Source organism: Ammodytes marinus, assembly GCF_949987685.1.
Source record: "Ammodytes marinus genome assembly, chromosome: 21".
Taxonomy (NCBI): Eukaryota; Metazoa; Chordata; class Actinopteri; order Uranoscopiformes; family Ammodytidae; genus Ammodytes; species Ammodytes marinus.
Window position 1 is genome coordinate 25,658,394 of NC_137225.1, and position 22,834 is coordinate 25,681,227.

Below are 22,834 nucleotides of genomic sequence, written 5' to 3' on the forward strand. Positions count from 1 at the left end.
TGTTTTTTTTCAGTGCAGGCAACACATTATCTACAAATATAACTGGGGTCTGTGTCTGTAACAGTCAGGATGTGTGTCACAGTGAAGCCTGCAGGAGAAGGAGAGAGAGAGAGAGAGAAGTAAAGAAAAGAAAGGAATACATTACCTGTATATGCTGTAGTGGTCCGTTTGCCATTCAAACTATTGCCACTATGGTTTAGCTAAATGAAATTTTCTTGACGCGTTTAAAATAACGATTGTCCAGTCCACTGGTTTCCATTCAAAATAAAAGGGATTTATTTAAACTCAAACCTTTTGAAACAAAAAAACAAATCAGGCCAAACATCCTTTAAGCCTTTTGCTATAATCTATCAAGTTTGTAATTCACAATATAGTATCAACCTCTGTCTGCACGATCTAGACTGTTTGCTTCCACAAGACAATAGCAACAGCTGCTGCCAGTTACCTCCCTGATTATATGCACTTTTGGTAATGATTCAAGAGGCATATACTGCCCCAAGTGGTGGGAGGTAGAATACAAACTAAACATAAAATGGCTCTTACATATTCCATACAGCCAATAAATTGCTTGTGATTTAATCTATGACCTTATATGTTGATAATTTGCCGTACAGTTCTGTTTCCCATTTAACTTGTCATTTTTATTTTATTTAAATGTTTTATTTCTATTCATATTTTTTATTCACTTTTCTAACATGTATTCTGTACTTGATGTATTTTAATCCTGATGTATTTCATGACCTTGTAAAGCACTTTGAGTGTCTGAATTGTGCTATATAGATAAACTTGCCTTGCCATGCTTGTATTTTAACCTATGACCTTATATGTTGATAAGTTGTCCTACAGATTCATCCTCTTTGACTTGGTAAACTTGAACTAAACATTCTTTGCACTTATGGTTTCATTTGCTGTTACATGTTATTTATGATAATCAGAGGGAAAATTTGACTGTTTCAGAAATATTCTAAAGTTCCTTGAAGCACCTTAAAGAAGAAGTCTTGGTCTTTGGATTGTTTTTAACTTTCTGGATCAACTTTTTTCATTTTAATTGTTTACTCTTGTTTTGGATTTGTGTATTGTTGCTAAGCTTGCTGAATAAAACCAGGTGGATCTTTTGATCTACTGAAAAAGCAGAAATCTCTTTTCATCCTTTTTGCTTCTTCAGTCCACCTGCTAGAGGAACTCTGAATCTGAGGCCATGGTGCTCAGCAGGAAACCGATGGACTCACTTACACCTTGTTCATTGGTCTGATTGGTTGTAGTACGATCCAATTGCATGCATTGGTATTTGAAATGCACGCGTAGGAGCCGCCCCTTGAGTTGGGAAGGTATATCGATCGTGGCTATACCCTCTATTGTTCTAGATTTGGGTCTGGATTTCCAGGCTACCTAGGATGTGTAATAACATACAGGTAGTGGATGGGGAAGATATAATATATTCATTAGTTTGACAAAATGGAATTCGACAATAACTGTTCTCCAGAATCGCTGACTCCATCTTTAACAACAGGTGCAGGAAAATTAACTGTGTAAATGGACTGAGGTCTGATATGTGACAAGTACTGTTTGTTTTGACAGCAGGTGGCACTGCTGCATCAGCAATGAACTGAGACTCAACCACACACCACTACACACACTAACTGCTCTGTGTTAATGGGTATGGGATATTATGGGTTAATCAGTGGAGTGAAGGATGGCAGCTGGACTGTGATGTGAAAGAGGAAAAGTTATTTGTCCCTAGAACGGCATATGAATCAGCTGGTCAAGAACTGCAATTTTCACTTGCGCAACATCTCCAAGCTCAGACACATGGTCTCGAGCCACGAGCTTGAGATGATTGTCCACACTTTTGTGTCCTCACAATTGGACTACTGTAACAGCCTTCTAACATGCCTTAGTAAAAAAGGCTTGGCTCGTTTACAAGTTGTCCAAAACTCGGCGGCGAGGCTCCTGACCCGCACCCACAGGAGAGCCCATATTTCTCCTATTTTGAAAGCTTTACATTGGCTCCCTGTCGCATACAGAGTAAACTTTAAAATCCTGGTGCTGACGTTCAGGGCTCTTCACGGTCAGGCTCCTGATTACATTAAGGGCCTGATCCAGCCTTATGCCTCCAACAGGAGCCTGAGGTCCTCCACGCAGAACCTCCTGATGGTACCTCGCACTCGTTTTAAAACCAGAGGAGACAGATCTTTCAAGGCTGTTGCTCCTCGTCTGTGGAATGACCTGCCCCAGTACCTGCGCATTCTGGACTCTGTGGATATTTTTAAGAGTCAGCTTAAGACGCACTTGTTCAGACAGGCCTTCTAGATCCATGTCTATGTACTCTGTATTATATTGTATAGTATTATATTGTATGTTCTTAGGAAACTCTTCTTTGTAACAGACTGTATATGTGTCGTTTTATTGCATTTTATTGTGTTTTTTTTTTATGTGAAGCGCTTTGTGACCCTGGTCTGCGAGAGGCGCTATATAAATAAACCTTACTTACTTACTTACTTACTAAAGTTATTTAGTTTGAAACACAATAGATTGTTTAACATAATTTAAACAAGGATGCGATTATGTTCCAACATTTACACCAGAACCTGTTGAAGCAAAGGGAGATGATCATTTAACATATTTAAGTATCAGCCAGCGCTGCTGCACAGGGCTCCAGTTACAGCCACAGAATAGTGATGAAAGATAACCTAAACCGAACCGAACAAATTACAGGAGGCGAAAGTGTGTATGTGTGTAAGTGTGTGTCCGTGTGTGTACGAGCATCAAATGTGTGGGTACAGGCGAACAAACAAATTCTTGTGGGTGCGCGTGCGTAGCCGATAAGGCGATTTCTACCTGGGGGAGGAGGGAGCTGCAGACGACCACTATGACGTGTACATGAAACAAATTGTGCCTGTAACCGCCAAAACATTCTTATAAACGTTCACACACACAAAGGTAAACTCACCTGATTTCCTGTAAATGCAGAGGGGAGGAGCACAGAGAGGGAGTTTCCAGTCCCTTCGGAGTCGTTTTGATAACAACAGCAGATGGAGGGAAACTGCTGACGGCTGAGGCAGGGTGAGTGTTAATACAACATTTCATTTTTTTTTTATGTCACAGTGCTGATTCTATGATACTGTTTTATGTGTATGTGTGTGTGTGTGTGTGTGTGTGTGGTAAATTAGAGGGATTATGTTACTCTCTGTTCTCTCAGAGGGTCTTTACATTTGGGCACTTATTGGTATTGCAGGAGGTACGCAGAAAGATACGACGTTTGCCTACAATATATTTCCACACAAGAAAAATATTTTTATATTAATAATGATATTTTGTATTTAATTTGCCTGTTCCTTCCCCGTGTTTATTGTAACACTACTGTACACGTCATATGCAAAGACTGAAAAGAGGCAGTGTGCTTGTGTGTGTGTGTGTGTGTGTGTGTGTGTGTGTGTGTGTTTGTGGATTGAGCATCATGACTGACTATGAGTGACAGATAACTAATATCATATGTGCTTTGATGGTCATTTTTGGCCAATCAGAAACAGTATTTGTCATTGAGGGGCGGTGACATCAGTCAGTCAGAGCATCCGCACAGGGAAGTTTACTTTTTTCCTTTTTCCAAATTATTGGAGGTTGCAAGTATTATTATTATTATATTTTACTGTGTTGATGTGCCTACTTAGTTTATGTGAATGACTTGTAGCACCTACAGGGGTTTAGTTTTCAGGTGTCATGTCACTTCATTTATGGCTTATGACTTTGCACCCCTGCTCACAATAATTGTAATTATCAAGTGCAAGTTTGTATTAAGGGAGAGTTGCACAAATGGTTTTAATTTAATTTGCAGCTGGATCAGATATGAAGACAAAAGGTTTATTATGAATACAAATTAAGGCGAATAATCACACATGAGCGATGGGGTACTTTTAACTTTGCAACCATGTTAATGGGGTACACAAGTCAAAAAAGTTTGGGACCCACTGATTAACATGATAACAGGAAACGCAGCCTTGAAAACGTTAACTTTTGAAATCCCCTTCCAATGTGGAATATTTAGAAAAAAAAGCAACTGCCACAGAACCCTGAAAACTAGTTAAACCGGTCTCTGTGGTAACGCTGTGGTCACGGCTCCATTCCACACATCTGAGGCAACAACAGTAGAGCAGACAGAGGGAAACTAAAGAATGAGGCAGGGTGAGTGTTAAAACAACATTTGTATTGTTTTACTGTCACAGTCTCTGTCAGTTTTCTCCCTGTGAAACGTCATAATGAGTTTGATTAAAGTCGTGATTGTCTGAAAAATACACATTAAACCTGATCCAAGAAATGAAGTGTCACGACTGTGTGTGTGTGTGTGTGTGTGTGTGTGTGCGTGCGTGCGTGTGTGTGTGTGTGCGCGCGTGCGCGTGTGCGTGTGCGTGGGGTAAATGAGATGAATTTTGTTGCTCCCTGTTCTCTAGTCTTGCATGACTCCTGTCTCCTGCAGTCCTGCAGTCTCCTGAACAAACCTGTTTTACTTTATGTTTTGAGCTCAGTCATTGTTTATTGTTTCACCTCTAAAGTGACATCTCAAATGTAGTTAAGTTTGAGGTACAGCTCTTGTAAACACTACAGTTTGAACACTTAGCTTAAATGTTTTTTTTTTCATTCATGGTTTTTATATTACCTGTAAGCTTCCTCAATTTTTTTTCCTGAAATAATTTGTCAAGGATTAATGTGGAATGAATAAAAACATATTTTTGTTTCCAGAATTCAGTTCCTGAGACACAGAGCAGAGTCTGCAGCCTCCAGCCATTCGTCTTTGAAGAGTGATGATAATCATCCTCCTGCAGATGTCAGTAATGAACCTGGATCCTCGGACACAAAGTAAGAGACTTTTTACTGACCAGATGGGAGAGGATGCATTAATAATAAAAAGATTAATAGTCATGATGTGGAACTATAAACTAAAATTATTTTTCAAACTAAAATTATTCTCATTTAGTTTATTTTGCAAAACACTTGAGAGTCTTTGTTTCTTAGAAATATTTAGTTTGACTTTTCCTAACATCAGATGTTACGAGTGCGCCATCTTGTATCAGTTCATAATTTACGGGTGTGCATGTGTAACTAGGGTGACCAGATGTCCCCCTTTGTGCGGGACAGTCCCGCATTTCTATCATTTTTCACCCGTCCCGCAAATTGAGACGTTGTCCCGCATTCTTACCGATAGTCAGACTCCAATTTTTTAAATGCGTGTTTTATAATCTGGCATTTATCAAACAGTTGTTTGTGTGTGGAGTAGTGTTGCCACCCGTCCCGTTTTTCCCAGAATTGTTCTCTTTTTTCACCAGCTGTCCCGGGAAAAAATAAATCTCTCCCGGGACACAATTTGTACCGTTTTTTGGGGGGAAATGCCAAAACCTCATTTGATTTCCTTCGTTCAGTAGTTAAGGCCGTTTCACACGGGCCGAGGCGTTTGTTGCGCCAACTAATGCATTCTCAATGGAGAGGCGAGCGGGGCCGGGCAGAGAGAAAGCGCAGCGGGCAGGGGCGGTCTCAACGATCTCGGGGCCCGTTTCAAGACCCAGTGTGGGGCCCCCACTTTTTTTTTTTTTTTTTTTAATAAATAATGCTTGTGCATGCTCCCCGCGAAAATAGAAAAAAAGATTGTGGAAACCATTTGGTTCATATACGGATTATGAGATAATGGGCCCAGAATGCCCCCCCCCCCCTCCCCCTGCCCCACTCCTCCCTATCCCTATTCAACAGATAAAGGGTGGATAGCTACTTTTTATGAACAGTATAGAATTTACACATAGAAATCTTATTACTGTATGTGTGAGGGGGTCTTCAAGGCCCCTCATGAAGCCCCTAAGACAGAGCTAATAATGCTTTAGTTTTGCACTTGCTTTTCTATTATTCACCTACTAGTTGAGGGGCCCATGATGATTTATTTCCTTATTTTAGGTGATTCCTTTCTGGACCCTGTTATTGACATGAGTGACTGAGCTCTTTGACAATGCGACATGTAAAGTTAATATCAGTATTTCTGGCTTAGGGCCCCCTTGGGCCCCTGGGCCTGGTTGCATGCAATTTTCTTCTCAAAGTGCACCAGATTGATGAATTTTACTTTAAAAGGTTGCATTTTTTTCTTCCGGGGGAGCATTTTTTTGTTTGCAGGCTGTTATGTGCTGCTGAATCAACCAAATGGCAAATCATAGTAACGTTATAAGCAAAGGGGAAGAATAGCAATGTTTATTTAAATTTTATTTTAGACTGCCTCGATGCATTGATATCTCACATTGTCCCACATTGTCCGACACAAACGTTGTCTTTGTCCCACATCTGGTGAATTGGGATCTGGTCACCCTATGTGTAACTGGTTAGTAAATAATTTAGGAAAAATCATCAATGAATGACAAACTTTTTATTATCATTTTAAAATGACTATAATGTGTTCTGGAAACCCAAATTAATTAATTTCAAATCAGAAATTACACAAACTATTCGGAAAATATCTGAGTTAGTTTTTCCTTTCTATCATCTTGAACCAGTATGCCCAACCTCCTCTGACCTCTGACATCAACATGCCGTTTTCGTCCACACAACTGCAGCTCACTGGATATTTTGTCTTTTTCAGACCATTCTCTGTAAACCCTAGAGATCGTTGTGCTTGAAAATCCCAGTAGATCAGCAGTTTCTGAAATACTCATACCAGCCCTCCTGGCACCCTCAACATTGCCACGTTCAAAGTCACTTAAACCCCCTTTCTTCCCCATTCTGTTGCTCGGTTTTAACTTCAATAAGCTGTCTTGACACGTTCTGCATGCCTTAATGCATTGAGTTGCTGACATGTGATTGGCTGATTAGTTATATGTGTTAACAAGAAATTGAACCGCTGCACCTAATAAAGTGGCGGGTGAGTGTATATTCTGTGTATGAGAGATTTTGTAACTATGCAATGTCTGTTTGTGTTTGAGAATAGACTGGCACTCCCTTTTCTCTCAGTTTGGCTTGTGACTATAACAAACTTGTTTTTCTTCATACTTGAACTTTGAGTTCAAAGTCAGTGTTTACTGTTTCACCTCAGATTGGCAGAAGTCCAGAAGATGAGTGTTAACATGGAAGAAGAAGAGGATGGAGCAGAGTCTGTATTCTCCAGTGGTCTGTCTATGAAGAGTGATCGGTCAAAACATGAACCTATATACTTCAGTAATGAACCTGGAACCTCAGACACAAAGTAAGAAAAAAAAGTTGGTGAAAGAAAAAATAAACAGTGGGGCTAGTATCCATCCATCCCTCTCCCTTCCTATCTTCTACAGCAGAAAAAAGGCAGCATCAAGAAAGAAAAATAAATTAATAGCTTATAGACAATTAACGAGATTATATGGGTACTGGTTTAACAGTAAGCAAGTGCTGTAGCCTCCTGACTATATACAGTATAACTTTTGAAACTATATGTTATTGACATTTCTTTGTGTAATTGCTGAATAAACTTTGTGACAGAAATAAATATGTTGTGCCATCGTCCTCTTAGTATCTGGGACAGCTGTTAGTCACGTAGAAAAGTGTTTATCTAATCTAACATTCTATAAACGTTAAACCGCCTAATTATCCAAAGCAGCAGCAGTTTGTGTATTTAGAGCTTCCTGAATTGCTTTGTCGTTAGAGAATTCCTCAAAGATTCACATGATATGAATAATTATTAAAAAAAAAAAAAAAAAAAAAAAACAGAGAGCAGTGTCTCCAACTCCCAGCTGTCTGTCTATGAAGAGTAACCGGTCCAAACATGAACCTATATACTTCAGTAATGAACCTGGACCCTCAGACACAAAGTAAGTTAACTGGTACAAACTCATTCAGCTGGTAACGTTTTGTTGTGGCCCAGTAAGATCTAGAAAACACGACCCTTTTAACAATAAGTTTAAATATATTAATCAAGTTTTTTATAAAACCTGGTTTTACAGGGTGTTGCAGCCTCCTGAGCACTCCTACTTTCTGTATCCATGCTATGTTCCTAAACAATCTTTGCCTGTTTTCAATACTATACAGTTAGAGTATAACTTTTATTAAACTATATTTTATTGACATTTCTTAATGTAGTTGCTGAATAAACTTAATGACACTGAGAAATATTTTGTATCATTTTCCTCTTAGTATCTGGGACAGCACGTAGAAAAGTGTCTAATCTAAGATGCTACAAAAAGTTAAACCTCTTAATTATCCACCGAAGCATCAGTTTGTGTATTTAGAGCTTCCTGAATGGCTTTGACATCTGATAATTCATCAAAGATTCACATGATATAAATAATTATTAAGAATGATTATGTATTTTGCTGTTTTCAGAGTTCAGTACCAGAGACAGAGAGCAGAGTCTCCAGTCCCCAGCGTTCTGTCTATGAAGAGTGACCGGTCCAAACATGAACCTATATACTTCAGTAATGAACCTGGACCCTCAGACACAAAGTAAGTTAACTGGTGCAAACTCATTTAGCTGGTAACGTTTTGTTGTGGCCGTAAACCACAGACATTACATTTTGCATTAAATCAGCTCCAATAAAATCTATAGAAAACACGACCATTTTAACAATAAGTTTAAATGTATTTATCAATTGACGGTTTTTATAATATCTAGTTTTACAGGGTGCTGTAGCTGCTGGAGCACTCCTAGTTTCTGTATCCATGCTTTGTGAATAAACAATCATTGCATTTTTTCAATACTTTATACAATATAACTTGCTATACTATATGTTATTGTAATTTCTCAATGTAGTTGATGAATAAACTATGTGACACAAAGAGAAATATTGTTTTGCAATTTTCCTCTTAGTATCTGGGACAGCTGTTAGTCACGTAGAAAAGTGTTTGTCTAAACTATGATGCTAAAAACGCTAAACCTCTTAATTATCCACACCAGCTTCAGTTTGTGTATTTTAGAGCTTTCTGAATTGCTTTGTCCTCAGAAAATTGACCAAGGATTCACATTAATGCATAATTATTAAAAATAATCAAATATCTACCAGAGTCAGAGAGCAGCGTCTCCAGTCTCCAGCGGTCTGTGTGAAAATAAAAATAGTGGGCATAGTAGTGGGAGTAAGTCATCCCCTTCACAGCCCTGCATTTCAGTCACTCGGCATATCTTTTGTTTTCACTAGTTCTACATGGGGGAAAAATAGGACATAATGCTTTTCAAATTGCAATACTTGTAACTCTAAGCTTACAACAAAAGCTTCATGAGCGTTAGTTGTATTCATTTTCATGACAGTAAGGTTTTATGCACCAAATTTTTGTGGAAAAGCTATCTACAAACTACTGGCTTGGCATGCATACTACAGCGATTTCGGCCCATTTTTTTTTCTTTTTACAGGTTTCAGTACCAGAGACAGAGTGCAGAGTCTCCATTCTCCAGCGTTCTGTCTATGAAGAGTGACTGGTCCCAATATGAACCTCTGAACTTCAGTAATGAACTTGGACCCTCAGACACAAAGTAAGAAAAAAAAAGTTGGTGAAAGGAACAAATTAATAGTGGGGCTAGTATCCATCCATCCCCCTGCCTTCCTATCTTCTACAGCAGAGAAAGGGAGCATCGAGAAAATAAAGAAGACAAATATAAAATAGCATATACACAAGTAACAAGGTTATATGGGTACTGGTTTTGCAGTTAGCAAGTTTCTTTCTTACCTTTATTTATACAGGTATATCCCATCCTCACTAGGACCAAAAAAGTGGATCACATTACCCCAGTTCTGAGGTCTTTACACTGGCTTCCAGTCACTCAAAGAATTGATTTCAAAATACTGATGTTGGTTTATAAAGCACTAAATGGTTTAGGGCCAAAATATATTACTGATATGCTGATACGTTATGAACCGTCCAGAGCCCTTAGGTCGTCTGGGACAGGTCTACTTACAGTCCCTAGAGTTAGGACTAAACAAGGAGAAGCAGCTTTTAGTTATTATGCACCAAAAATCTGGAACAAACTCCCAGAGAATTTGAGGTCTGCTGCAACTCTCAGTTCTTTTAAATCGAGTCTGAAGACTTTTTTGTTTCCATTTTAACCTGCAATTTTTTTTTATTTGCTTCTCTTATTCGATTTAAATGTTTTATAATGTGTTTTCTGTATTCTAATCTTGCCCCTGTAAAGCACTTTGAGTGGCCGTGTGTCTGAATTGTGCTATATAAATAAACTTGCCTTGCCTTGCCTTGCCATTGAGTCCGAAGACTCTTTTGCAAGGGAGACCTGTTCCCATTTACACGTTACCATTCACACACCGATAGCAGGCTAACTATCAACATTCACACGAGGCAAGGTGGGTGAAGTGTCTTGCCCAAGGACACAACAACTATGACACAGGTGGCAGGGCGGGGATCGAACCTCCAAACCTTCGATCATCAGCCAACCCGCTCTACCACCTGAGCCACAGTCGCCCCAAAGTTAAAAAGGCACAAAGATAGGCTTGGTCGATTTAGGTAGTTAGGTAAGTGTATAGATCCCTGACAAAGTGTTTTATCACTCGCAGACATTTTCAATGTTGTGAGTTCCTGGGACCCACAGGTGGTGATTTGAGTGAGTCCCCAAAAAATCCAATGGTTCCTCAAAAAGATTTATATTTCTTTAGAAATTGTAGCATTGATCTTCTTTGATGTGTATATGGGTATTGTTATTTTTTTTTTTTACACAACTTCTACAGTTGAACAGTTAGATGACCAATACTCTTTAATGGAGGACTTTTACTGGGAAATGGCTGCACAAGTGTTGAGTTTATATTACTAACTGGCAGATCACTTCATGTATAATGAGACGGATATGAAAAGCAGCTCAACTGTGTTTATGGAACAAGAGAAATAAAAAGATTTTACCTAAATATTGAATGTTAAAGTCAAACAGAAAATACAACACTTTTGCCCTTTGACCATCTGTGGAAAAATCTGGACATTATCAATGGTGAAAAATAATGTACTAATAAAGAAATGTATTCACAGAAAAAGGAGTGGAGGATTCAGTCGCTACCAGCTGTGGACACTGGTTCTGCATTTCCTCATAGTGCTACCACTCTGCTTAATGATTAGACTCCTCCTACACCCAGTGTGGACGATTATCATGAACGAGGCCTGGACTGCAGACAGCCAGTCAGAACAACCTGTACAAAGTAAGACCTGTGATCTGTCAGCTGATGGCATCATGTCTGAAACAGGATTGCTATTGTATAATGTTTAATTTGTTGTTTTTCACAGTAGGGGAGAGTGGCCTAAGTTGTGCATTTTGGAAGTTGTTCCACCCCTTGTTTCTAGAAAACCGTGGAAGAAATTGGAAATGTGACCACATATTTAAGAAGAGCCATCCATTTGACTCATCCTGTAAAGAAGGGAGACACAAGGAATAAGATATAAGCACATTTAAGCTAAAAAAAATGTGTTCTGCCTTTCAAAGTAAAATTTCCATGATCAAGGTTTTTTGATTATTGTGTCCGAACAATTATAGACAAGTTTGAAAACATTTGACACATGTTTTAGTGCTTTGGTATGCTACACTTTGAGTCTATACAGTTAGCACGATGTCAGCCCTAAATTGCTGCATCATGCTTATTATCCAAATTTCTAGGATTGGGGTGATTTGTGCCAAAGGGCCTGGGTGAGTTATAAGTAAGTAAGTAAGTAAAATGTATTTATAAAAGCACATTTATGACAGTTTGCACTGTCCAAAGTGCGGTACATAGTGCATTCAGTAGGTAAACAATGAAGGTAAAATAACAATAACCAAAATAAAAGACGTAAAGCCCATACATCCACATAAACACAGATAGTAGTGCAGAGGTAAGATAGTTAACGGGGAGGAAACACCAGGGTGTACATATGGGTTTTGAGCCTTTATTTAAAGGCAGAAATGTAGGGGAATCACATTTGTCAGATGGCAGTTGGTTCCACAAGCACAGAGCAACTAGTGCAAAGTACATTTCTGAGAGTTGTGCCAGTGGCATGGCTGTATACGCTGGTCACCAAAAGAAAGTGATTGTCTACAGTACCTCAGAAGAGAGTGACATCTCAATACTGATGAGAGTTCAGATGGCCAGAAAGATGATGATGGTGACTTTGTCATTGTGAGCTTTGCAGGTAAAACCATTAGATCTGCTAGGCCTTGTTTAAGAAAATTGACCTTCAATCTTTGTCAACTATTTACTTTATTTACTTTAAATACACCTTAAATAAGTGATTGTCTAATGGATTTGTCTTGCATTACAGTTTATGAGATATATATCAATGGCACAATTCACCCCATGGTATTCTCTCCAACCGCACAACTTACACCACACCGGGGGCAAGTTGTGCATCAAGACAACTTTTTTCCGAAAGCTATATTTCTTCAACAGTTTATTCCAGATCCAAAGTTTTGAAAGTCACCCTGAAATATATGTACATATTTGAGTTGGAGACTTTACTGGCAAGGCCTTACTTTAAAGTCACTTTGAGTGAAAAGTTGCACAACTTAGGCCACTCTCCCCTATAGACAATGATTTTCATAAAAAATTATTTACATATTTTACTCTTGTTTTAAAGCTCCCATATTGTGCAAATGCACTTTTCCGATGTTTTTGAACATAATTATGGGTCTACGGCCTACAGACTGCCAAAGTATCAAAAAAAGAAAGCTCTCCCCTTTTCTGAAACCCTCCACCTCTCCCCTCAATATACTCCAGTCAGAATTCTCCCCGTTTCTGACGTCAACAACTGGAAAGCCAGAAGCTTCCACTGTGCAGTCCACCCCCCTATTTCTTATTGGTCCACGGCCCCGAGATCCTCTCGAAAAATATTCCTTCACCCCCATGTTGTTTGCTTGTTGCTAAGCGACAAGATGCCTGTAGTACGGCAAAACATGATGAATGTTGCATAATTTATCTTAACCACAGCAGCCTCGTTTTTAATAACACAATGGATAGGAAGCTACTTGTGCTTTTTTTCAAACAGTGAAACTGAAATAAATGTTTTTATTGGTATTTTTGCCTGACTGGTGTATAGCTATTAGCTTTGGGACAAGCATTCAGCTTTTGCTCATAAATACATATTTCTATTCCCCACACCAGTCTGGAAAGGCCTCGTTTTTAACAGGACAAAGGATTGGAAGGTATACTGAAGAAGTCTGACTTTGAAAATAATTTTTTCTCTGATTTTAGTGGTATTGTTAGCAGCTAGTGCCTGAGCTAGCTTCGCAGTAACCACCATCTTTTGCAGCATTTTTATTGTGAACATGCCGTTTCCATTAGCTTGTGGCTGTCAGTGCATCTGTATGAACATAGTCTTTCATGTAGACAAGGATAGGTCATGTCAAACTGTTCAAAGTGCGTTACTAGCACTAGACTTGGTTCTTCTCATGGGTAGGCTAAACCTAACTGTGCTATCAGCAAATACGTCATCATTGTTTACAAACAGACAGAGGGTGAGGCGTATCTGGCTTCGCTTCCGGACAGGGGGCGGGGGGAGCTCAAAGATTGTATATTTACGAGGGGAGCTGCAGCTCTTTTTCAAAAATAGGCCATCGTGAGATTAGCTGAACATCAGCATAGTACAATAAATTATCTGAAAGTTTTTTTCAGCAAACAATTAAAGAAAAACGTATTAGGGACCACTAAGACCATATAATATGGTGTAAAATAGAACCGAAAAGTGTATAATATGGGAGCTTTAATGTTTGCCGAGCAAATGACCAGATACCCGATTATGAATCCCTGATTTTAATTTTCTTTCAGAATATATTACCATAATCACCAGTGTCATTATTTTCCTTGTTTTGCCTCTATCTTAGTGAGTAATGGTCTGCAGGAGGTTTTAGATGGACATAAGATCAGTCTGAGGAGGAGATGTGAACGTGTGACTGAAGGAACTGATCAAACAGGAAGTGGAACTCTCCTCAACAGGATCTACACTGAGCTCTACATCACAGAGGGACAGAGTGAAGAGGTTAATACCCAACATGAGGTCAGGCAGCTTGAGACCGCTTCCAAGAAGAAGACCCTCCATGACACTCCAATCAAGTGCCACAACATCTTCAAAGCCTTACCTGACCAACAGGGACGCATTAGAGTCGTCCTTACAAACGGTGTCGCTGGAATTGGAAAAACCTTCTCAGTGCAGAAGTTCACTCTGGACTGGGCAGAGGGCTGGGAAAACCAAGATGTCAGTCTGCTGATTCTGCTTTCGTTCAGGGAGCTGAACTTGATCAAAGATAAGCAGTACAGTCTTCTCGAGTTGCTCCATGTTTTCCATCCAACATTACAGAAGGTCACAGCAGAGAAGCTCACTGTCTGTAAAGTTTTGTTCCTATTTGACGGCCTGGATGAAAGCAGACTTTCACTGGATTTCCACAACAATGAGGTTGTGTCTGATGTCACACAGAAGTCATCAGTCAACGTGCTGCTGACAAACCTCATCCAGGGGAATCTGCTTCCCTTAGCTCTCCTCTGGATAACTTCCCGACCTGCAGCAGCCAATCAGATCCCTCCTAAATGTGTTGACAGGGTAACGGAAGTACGAGGCTTCACTGACCCACAGAAGGAAGAGTACTTCAAGAGGAGAGTCAGTGATGAAGAGCTGTCCAGCAGAATCATCTCACACATCAAGACATCCAGGAGCCTCCACATCATGTGTCTAATCCCAGTCTTCTGCTGGATCACTGCTACAGTTCTGGAGCACACGTTAACTACAGAACAGAGAGGAGAGCTGCCCAAGACCCTGACTGGCCTGTACTCACACTTTGTGCTGGTTCAGATGAAGAGGAAGAAGCAGAAGTATGAAGAGGGACATGAGACGAGTCCACAGGAGCTGACAGAGGCCGACAGGGAAGTTCTTCTGAAGCTGGGGAGGCTGGCGTTTGAACAATTGCAGAAAGGAAATGTCTTGTTCTACCAAGAAGACCTGGAGCAGTGTGGTCTGGATGTCACAGAGGCCTTGGTGTACTCAGGAGTTTGTACTGAGATCTTCAAAGAGGAGTCTGTAATCTTCGAGAAAACAGTGTACTGCTTTGTTCACCTGAGCATTCAGGAGTTCCTGGCTGCAGTCTACATGCACCACTGTTACACCAACAACAACACAGAGGTACTGAAGGGCTTCCTGGGAAACAAATATGTAAATCCATCCCTGGATGTCTTCCTGAAGAGCGCAATGGAGAAATCTTTTGAAAGTAAAAATGGCCACCTGGACCTGTTTGTCCGCTTCCTTCATGGTCTCTCTCTGGAGTCCAACCAGAATCTCTTAGGCGGTCTGCTGTGTCCAACAGACAACAGTCCAGAAATCATCCAGAGAGTCATCAACAACCTGAAGGGAAAAAAAACCAGTATGTCTCCTGACAGAAGCATCAACATCTTCCACTGTCTGATGGAGATGAACGACCTCTCAGTTCATCAGGAGATCCAAGAGTTTCTGAAGTCAAAGAACAGATCAGAGAAGGAACTCTCTGGGATCCACTGCTCTGCTCTGGCCTACATGCTGCAGATGTCAGAGGAGGTTCTGGATGAGTTGGACCTGAAGAAGTACAACACATCACCAGAGGGACGACTGAGACTGATTCCAGCTGTGAGGAACTGCAGAAAGGCTCTGTAAGTCCAGATGTGATTAATATCATTAATCAATGCAGATTATTAATTAAATTATTCAAATATACACATTATAGAAGTTTGATTCTTCTCTAAGGGTTTCGTTTTCTTCAGAAATCATGTCAGCAGAAAATGTAGATGTTCAGTTGTGTTTATAGCTGTATAACAATAATAATCTAATGATATCATAAATCAGTGCAGATTAGTAGTTATTCAGATATAAATATTATATATACTGCATATGAAAACTTTTATGTAATCAGTTGTCCTCTTTCATAATAACATTTTGTAATACATGTGTCATTACAGACTTTCTAACTGCGGACTCTCAGATACTCATTGTGAAATTGTGGCTTCAGCTCTGAAATCCAACCCCTCCCATCTGAGAGAGTTGGAGCTCAGTGGCATCCAGCTGCAGGATTCACGAGTGAAACTTCTCTGGGCCGGACTGAAGAGTCCAAACTGCAGGTTGGAGACACTGAGGTCAGTTCACTGCCTGAAGCATATGTAGAGACTCCTATTTGTGAGGTTTGAAATTAGGGTTATAGATGTTCACGATTTGCCTGTTTAGGGTTATAGATGTTCACGATTTGCCTGTTTTTCCAAATGCCGCTTTTTGGCGATATTCACGTTTTTGGATAAAAAAATCTCTGCGGTAGCGGTAGCTGCCAGAGAAGCCAGCCAGCATTTCCCAGACTGGACTGTGTGGTCGTGTTACCGTAGTAGGGTGAGACAAGGGAATATCGTTATCTTGGCAATAAAACATCTTTGGTAGACGTCACAAATATTGTCCAATCAGCATTAAGATCGGGCACCGTTAAGCATCACTGCTGCCGCTGTGTGTTCAGACTTTAGACTTGGCTAAAAGCCTCAATCAAAGCCTTTTTGATAATAAAAATGAGAGGCGTTAATTAAACGCTGTCAATGCGTCTGAGGTGAATGTAACTTACTCAGCTGATAACAGAAACTAACGGAGGAAGGCGGCTCACTGTACAGTCCCTTCAGTCGCGCTGTCAGCTTGACGACATGGCTCTGTGTATTCGGGCTCGAGACATACAAACAGATCGCGGAAGCTGTTCCCCTAGACAACGTTAACAAGTAGGATATCCCCGATTATCATTTTATCCATTTTTCTGCACAACGGCTCACACGCTCACACTGGCGAGGTCTCCCGGTGATTTTCACCGTCACAGTGTTCCATTCGCTGCTTTGCTCGGCGGAGGCTTTGTGTGAAGGTGATTTATCATCACAGTCGTAGACGAATGTTATAGCTTTCTGCGCATATTCTGCACTGCACTGTTGACCCACACTAAGTGAAGCATTTAAATGCACATTGCAGAAATAAAGCGCCTGCAGTGCGCTCACAACCACACGTGAACTCGCATCACAGACGTCTCCAGTCCCCAAAAAATCAAATAAAGGAAAACACCCCGATTTACCGAGTAGCCTTGAGCACGAGTCGAAAATCGGTCATTGAGTCCACACATTGTTCACATCCCTAGTGTGCAGTTAAACTACAAATAGTTATCTCACCTTCTGGTTTATGCACTTTGTTTCAGAAAATGGGAGAATTACCTGCCACAAATCCTTCAAATATCTTCTCGTCATACATCCTGAGCTATCTGTTGTCTGCATTGTGATTATTAAAGTCTGCTTACGTCGGCAGTTATTCCTGATATCTAGGCCAATCGGTTATGTAACTGATGCCATGAATTTTGTGAGGTGAACTTTGCCATGTGCAGAGGACAATAGTGCTGCTAAAATAATTGTTTTTGCCAGAAGAAAATGTTGTCTGATCCTTTAATTAAAAAAAAACGAGTTTGCAGGTCTGTAGAGTAAAGAAAAGTATTGACATTATATATTTGACAGGACAGGAGCTCCCAAAGACTCAAATTTCTTTATATAGAGAAATTAGAGTATGTCAGTATGCTGATTGTAGAAAGTGGACACGGGCCTGTCAGTTTAGAATGGTTCTGATTTACTTACATACACTTGGTGGTAGAAACAAAATTGTCTGGTAGCAGGTGTCATAAATCTGACAAGATTTTGCGTACTACATTTTTGAGTGAGAACATTTCCACGTACTTATAAATAAATAATCATTGTCTCTAAACTTACTTAATTTATACTTTATTCAGATTGAAGAGCTGCAATTTCTCAGAGATAAACTGTGATTATCTGGCCTCAGCTTTGAAGTCGTGGTAGCTGCTGCTATCGGTGTATGAATGTGTGTGTGTGAATGGGAACAGGTCTCCCTTGAAAAATAGTCTCCGGTCTCAATGGGATTTACCTGTATAAATAAAGGTTAAAAAAATTATGATGATCCACAACGACAGAATTACTAAGTCACTCTACTCATTTTAGAGAAATGCTCATTAATTAGGATAAAGTCATGTTGAGCTGCACATTTAAAACCTGGAACAATCTGATTGGATTATTAATATTTTTTTATTGATATAATTTTATCAGATTGAGTCGCTGCAGTTTGTCAGAGGCCAGCTGTGCTTCTCTGGCCTCAACTCTGAAGTTCAACCCCTCCCATCTCAGAGAGCTGGATCTGTGGAACAACAAGCTGCAGGATTCAGGAGTGAAGCTGCTGCGTGGTTTTATGGAGAGTCCACACTGTAGACTGGAGACTCTGAGGTCAGTTCACTGACTCTGTTACTATTAAAGATCGTATATATTTAATTAACACAGACAACTAATATTTACAAACATAACTCACTTCCATAAAGTTTAACATTTTCTTGTTCATATTTTAAGTTCTCTAGTACAAAGTTAAGTCTGCAAATATTATTATTTTATTAACAATTAAAATCAAAATTTAATTTAAAATGTATGTACACCCATAACTTACGTACATCAATAAAGTTATATATTATATTTTAATTTCCCTTTTTCAGAGTTTAGTCTGAAGTCAGAAATGAAACTGTAGAAGATGTTTAATTTATGTTCATAATTTTTGGTAAATTGTCATATTTTTATACTGAATATCCTCCAAATTAATATTTTAGTGAGATAACTATTTCTTTGGGTTCCATTCATTTCAATGTGTTTTAGAAAATGATATCTGATCATTCATCCGTCTCAACAAACACACACACACACAAGACAGATCGAACAAAGCATATTATGTTGTTATGCATGTGATGTCTGTAGAAGGCTGACATTATGATGATCCACGACAACACAATGACAATGTCACTCTACTCACTATAGAGGAAAGGTCATTGATTAGAACAAAGTCATGTTGAGCTACACATTTAAAACCTGAACACATCTGATTGGATTATTAATAAATGTTTATTTATATACTTTTTCTTTATTCAGATTGAGGTCCTGCAGTTTGTCAGAGATCAGCTGTGCTTCTCTGGCCTCAACTCTGAAGTCCAACCCCTCCCATCTCAGAGACCTGGAACTGACTAACAACGAGCTGCAGGATTCAGGAGTGAAGCTGCTGTGTGGTTTTCTGGAGAGTCCACACTGTAGACTGGAGACTCTGGGGTCAGTTCACTGACTATTACTATTGTTACTATTGTAGATATTGTATATTGAATAACAAACAAACATAACAACATACAAACATAACTTACATCCATGAAGTTATACATTTTCTTTGGTCATATTTTAATTTCTCTTGTACAGTTTAGTTTGCAGTCACAAATGAAAATTCTTCCATCCCTTTGGACAAAAGTGGTAGTGTTTTTACTTTGCCAGTTATAGTTGAGGGACCCATGACAAAGGCGTTAAGAAAAACTATATAAAAATATAGTTCAATCTTTGCACTGATGGTCTCTTGTGCTGTTACATGTAATCTATGATCATCAGAGGAAAAATTTTAAGAATATTGAAAAGTTCCTTGTAGCACCTTAAGTCCCACCCATCTAATATTTCAGTTCATATTGTAAATGTTTACTATTTAACAGAGAAATATTTGTATTGGTTTCCATTCATTTCAGTTTGTTTTGGCAAATAATATATTTTAAAACCTTAAAGAAAATCCTAAAACCTAGTGTTAACTTTCAAACAGCCCTTTAAAACGTGTGTACCATATTGTGTGGCTACAGTGAGAACCGGCAAAAATGTCCTCACTGTTCAGGTCTAAAACTCAAGTTTGTTCTCACAGACAAGTACACACACACACACACACACACACACACACACACTCTAACTTACATAATGTATTCTTTATTCAGATTGAGTGACTGCAGGTTGTCAGAGATCAGCTGTGCTTATCTGGCCTCTGCTCTGAAGTCCAACCCCTCCCATCTCAGAGAGCTGGATCTGAGGTACAATGAGCTGCAGGAGTCAGCAGTGAAGCCTCTGTCTGATCTTGTGGAGAGTCGATGCTACAGACTGGAGACTCTGAGGTCAGTCGAGGGTTAGAGTCAGTCCACGCATGTTTCAGCCGAATGTCTAAACATGACCCTGGCACCTCCCGCCTACCTACTTCCGCTCAATTTTCATTTCCCTTCAGTAGTCAGTCTGGGTCTGCGGTATATTCACGGGTTTTCTCAGGATGAATTTTTACCTGTCCAATCAGCAAACAGAGGGAGCGGCTGAGAACAATGATATTGTGCGCCAGTTTCAGTTGTAGTCACAAGCCAGAGCACCAAACGTTATGCGATTGGTTGGCAGATCCAGAGTGGAACTGGGCAGAACCAATAGTTTTAAACTTCAACAGACACCCGCCTTCAAGTGAGTTAATGTTTGTTAATAGAGCGATTCCAGACCTTCTGTACAAATTCAATGAAGCACAATGGTCTGGTAGGACCAGGCTAGGACCCACCGCTCTTGTTGATAACCTCACAGATTTGTTTAGGCTTGATGCAAGTGTTTTTTGCTGGTGGGAACGTTGCTCCATGGGGTGAAGATGGCTTCATGTAGGGCATCCACGGTCTGGATCCATTTTTGTAGACTTCCCTTGCCATCCATCCTCTAACGTTCTCAATGGGATTTAGATCAGGAAAACACGCAGGATGGTTCAAAAGAGCAACGTTATTCTCCTGGAAGAAGGCCTTGGTCAGGCGGGCGTTGTGAACTGCAGCGTTGTCCTGTTGAAAGACCCAGCCATCTCCACAGAGATGAGGGCCCTCAGTCAAGATTGATGCCCGCAGCCCCATCTCCACATAGCCAGCAGCCGTTTGACGCCCCTGCACAACTTGAAGCACCATTGTTCCATTGAAGGAAAAAGCAGCCCAGATCATGTTGCAGCCTCCTCCACTGTGTCGTGTAGAAAACATCTCCACTGGGAGCTCCTTGTTATGCCAGTTCCAGGTTAATTTTTTTTCTCGTCAGGGAAATAAAACGTTCTTCTTTAAATGTCCCATGTTTGGTGCTCCCTTGCAAAGTCAAAATGGGCAAGTTTGTGGCTTGGGAGGATACAAGGTCTTTGAAGATGTTTTCTGTTCTTTAAGCCCTTCTCTCGCAGATGCCGTCTTATGGTTATTGAGCTTCATTTGTGTCGAGGATCGGCCTGTCTTGCCCCATAACACTCAGGATCTTTTAAGAAGTGTAAAATGACTAACTGCATCTAACCTCTGCAGCGATTGTGCGTTGTGAGAGTCTTTGCTTGTGCAGCTCAACAATCCTGCCACGTTCAAAGACTTTTTGCCTTCGCCATCAGGAGGTCAGAAATTACACGAAAAACATATTTTGGCGCACATTTTGAGTTTTTAAGGCTTTAGGCAATCAGATGATGGAGTTTAAATTCATTTTTCAATAAATTGTTTTGGTTTTCGTCTCTTGCTCCTGTTTGCTTTACTAACAACTTGGTTAGGATCAACCACCGCAAAAGGAAAATACACTACCGACCAAAGATTTTGATCAGGAGTGTATACAGTATGTGTAACCGTAGTCACTGACTGACAGCTGATGGAGGAAGTCTCTGTAAACTCTGATTCATGACTTCTGTTGTCTGTCTTCTCTCAACAGATGGAAGCCGTGAGTGAGTGAGTGAGTGAGTGAGTGAGTGAGTGAGTGAGTGAGTGAGTGAGTGAGTGAGTGAGTGAGTGAGTGTCTCTGCAGACACACTGACACTCCACCACATGGACCTGATCATCTCTGCTTTGTAGATCAGCATTTATCTCTGAGGTTCATGTCACAATGCAGAAGTTTGAGTTTCTAATCAGTGCTAAAACTCTACACACTGAGAATCCACCCCTGGACCTGGACCTAGTGTTCAAACACATTTAGTAGAACATGCCTCGTGTACTCTGAAGTTCTATGCTGTCGAATAGAGATATAATTTGACCTCAGTTTGACTAAAGACAGTTTTTTTTCCAGTGCAGGCAACACATGATCAGAACTACAAATATAAATGGGGTCTGTGTCTGTAACAGTCAGGATGTGTGTCACAGTGAAGCCTGCAGGAGAAGAAGAGAGAGAAGAAAAGAAAAGAAAGCAATAAGGAGTATTCCAGCTATTTTAATACATTACCTGTATATGCTGCAGTGGCTGTTTGCCATTCAAACTCTTCCCACTGTGGTTTAGCTAAAGGAAAGTTTCTTGACGCGTTGTAACTAAAGATTGTCTATTCCACTGGTTTCCCTTCAAAATAAAATGGATTTATTTAAACTCAAACCTTTTGAAACAAAATAAAGCAGGCCAAACATCCTTTAAGCCTTTTCCTTTAATCATCCACGTTTTTAATTTACAATATACTTATAAAACTCTGTCAACAGGATCTAGACTGTTTGCTTCCACAAGAAAATAGCAACAGCTGCTGCCAGTTACCTCCCTGATTATATGCACTTTGGGAATTATTCCACAGGCATATACTGCCCCAGGTGGTGGGAGGTAGAATATCAACTAAACATAAACTATCTCTTACGCCAAAATGCCAATAAATTGCTTGTGTTTTAACCTATGACCTTATATGTTGATAATTTGCCCTACAGTTCTGTTTCCCATTTACATTTTTATTTAATTTAAATGTTTTATTTCTATTCATATTTTTTATTCACTTTTCTAACATGTATTCTATTACATCTACTTGATGTATTTTAATCCTGATGTATTTCATGACCTTGTAAAGCACTTTGAGTGCGTCTGTATTGTGCTGTATAGATAAACTTGCCTTGCCATGTTGTATTTTAACCTATGACCTTATATGTTGATAATTTGTCCTACAGATTTATACTCTTTGACTTTTGTAAACTTAGAAACATTCTTTGCACTTATGGTTTTGTTTGCTGTTACATGTAATTTATGATAATCAGAGGGAAAATTAGACTGTTTCAGAAATATTTAAAAGTTCCTCGTAGCACCTCAAAGGAGAAGTC

At 39.7% G+C, this 22,834-nt stretch overlaps 1 protein-coding gene across 9 annotated transcripts in view; it reads left to right on the forward strand.

Annotated features, from left to right (window-relative positions):
* LOC307267615 (uncharacterized protein) overlaps window positions 1–22,834 on the forward strand; it is a 275,732-nt gene that overhangs the window by 12,370 nt on the left and 240,528 nt on the right. For 4 of the 9 annotated variants that reach the window (XM_080049979.1, XM_080049976.1, XM_080049984.1 and 1 more), the window contains exons 1-4: window positions 3,017–3,063; window positions 4,735–4,851; window positions 7,058–7,207; window positions 8,314–8,433. In XM_080049979.1, coding sequence (XP_079906105.1) covers window positions 7,077–7,207; window positions 8,314–8,433 — 251 coding nt within the window. In that variant the 5' untranslated portion in view covers window positions 3,017–3,063; window positions 4,735–4,851; window positions 7,058–7,076. Of the gene's footprint in view, window positions 1–3,016; window positions 3,064–4,042; window positions 4,180–4,734; window positions 4,852–7,057; window positions 7,208–7,737; window positions 7,803–8,313; window positions 8,434–18,020; window positions 18,195–18,881; window positions 19,056–22,834 lie in introns of those variants that run through there. The other 5 variants (XM_080049980.1, XM_080049977.1, XM_080049981.1 and 2 more) reach the window with 5 other exon arrangements.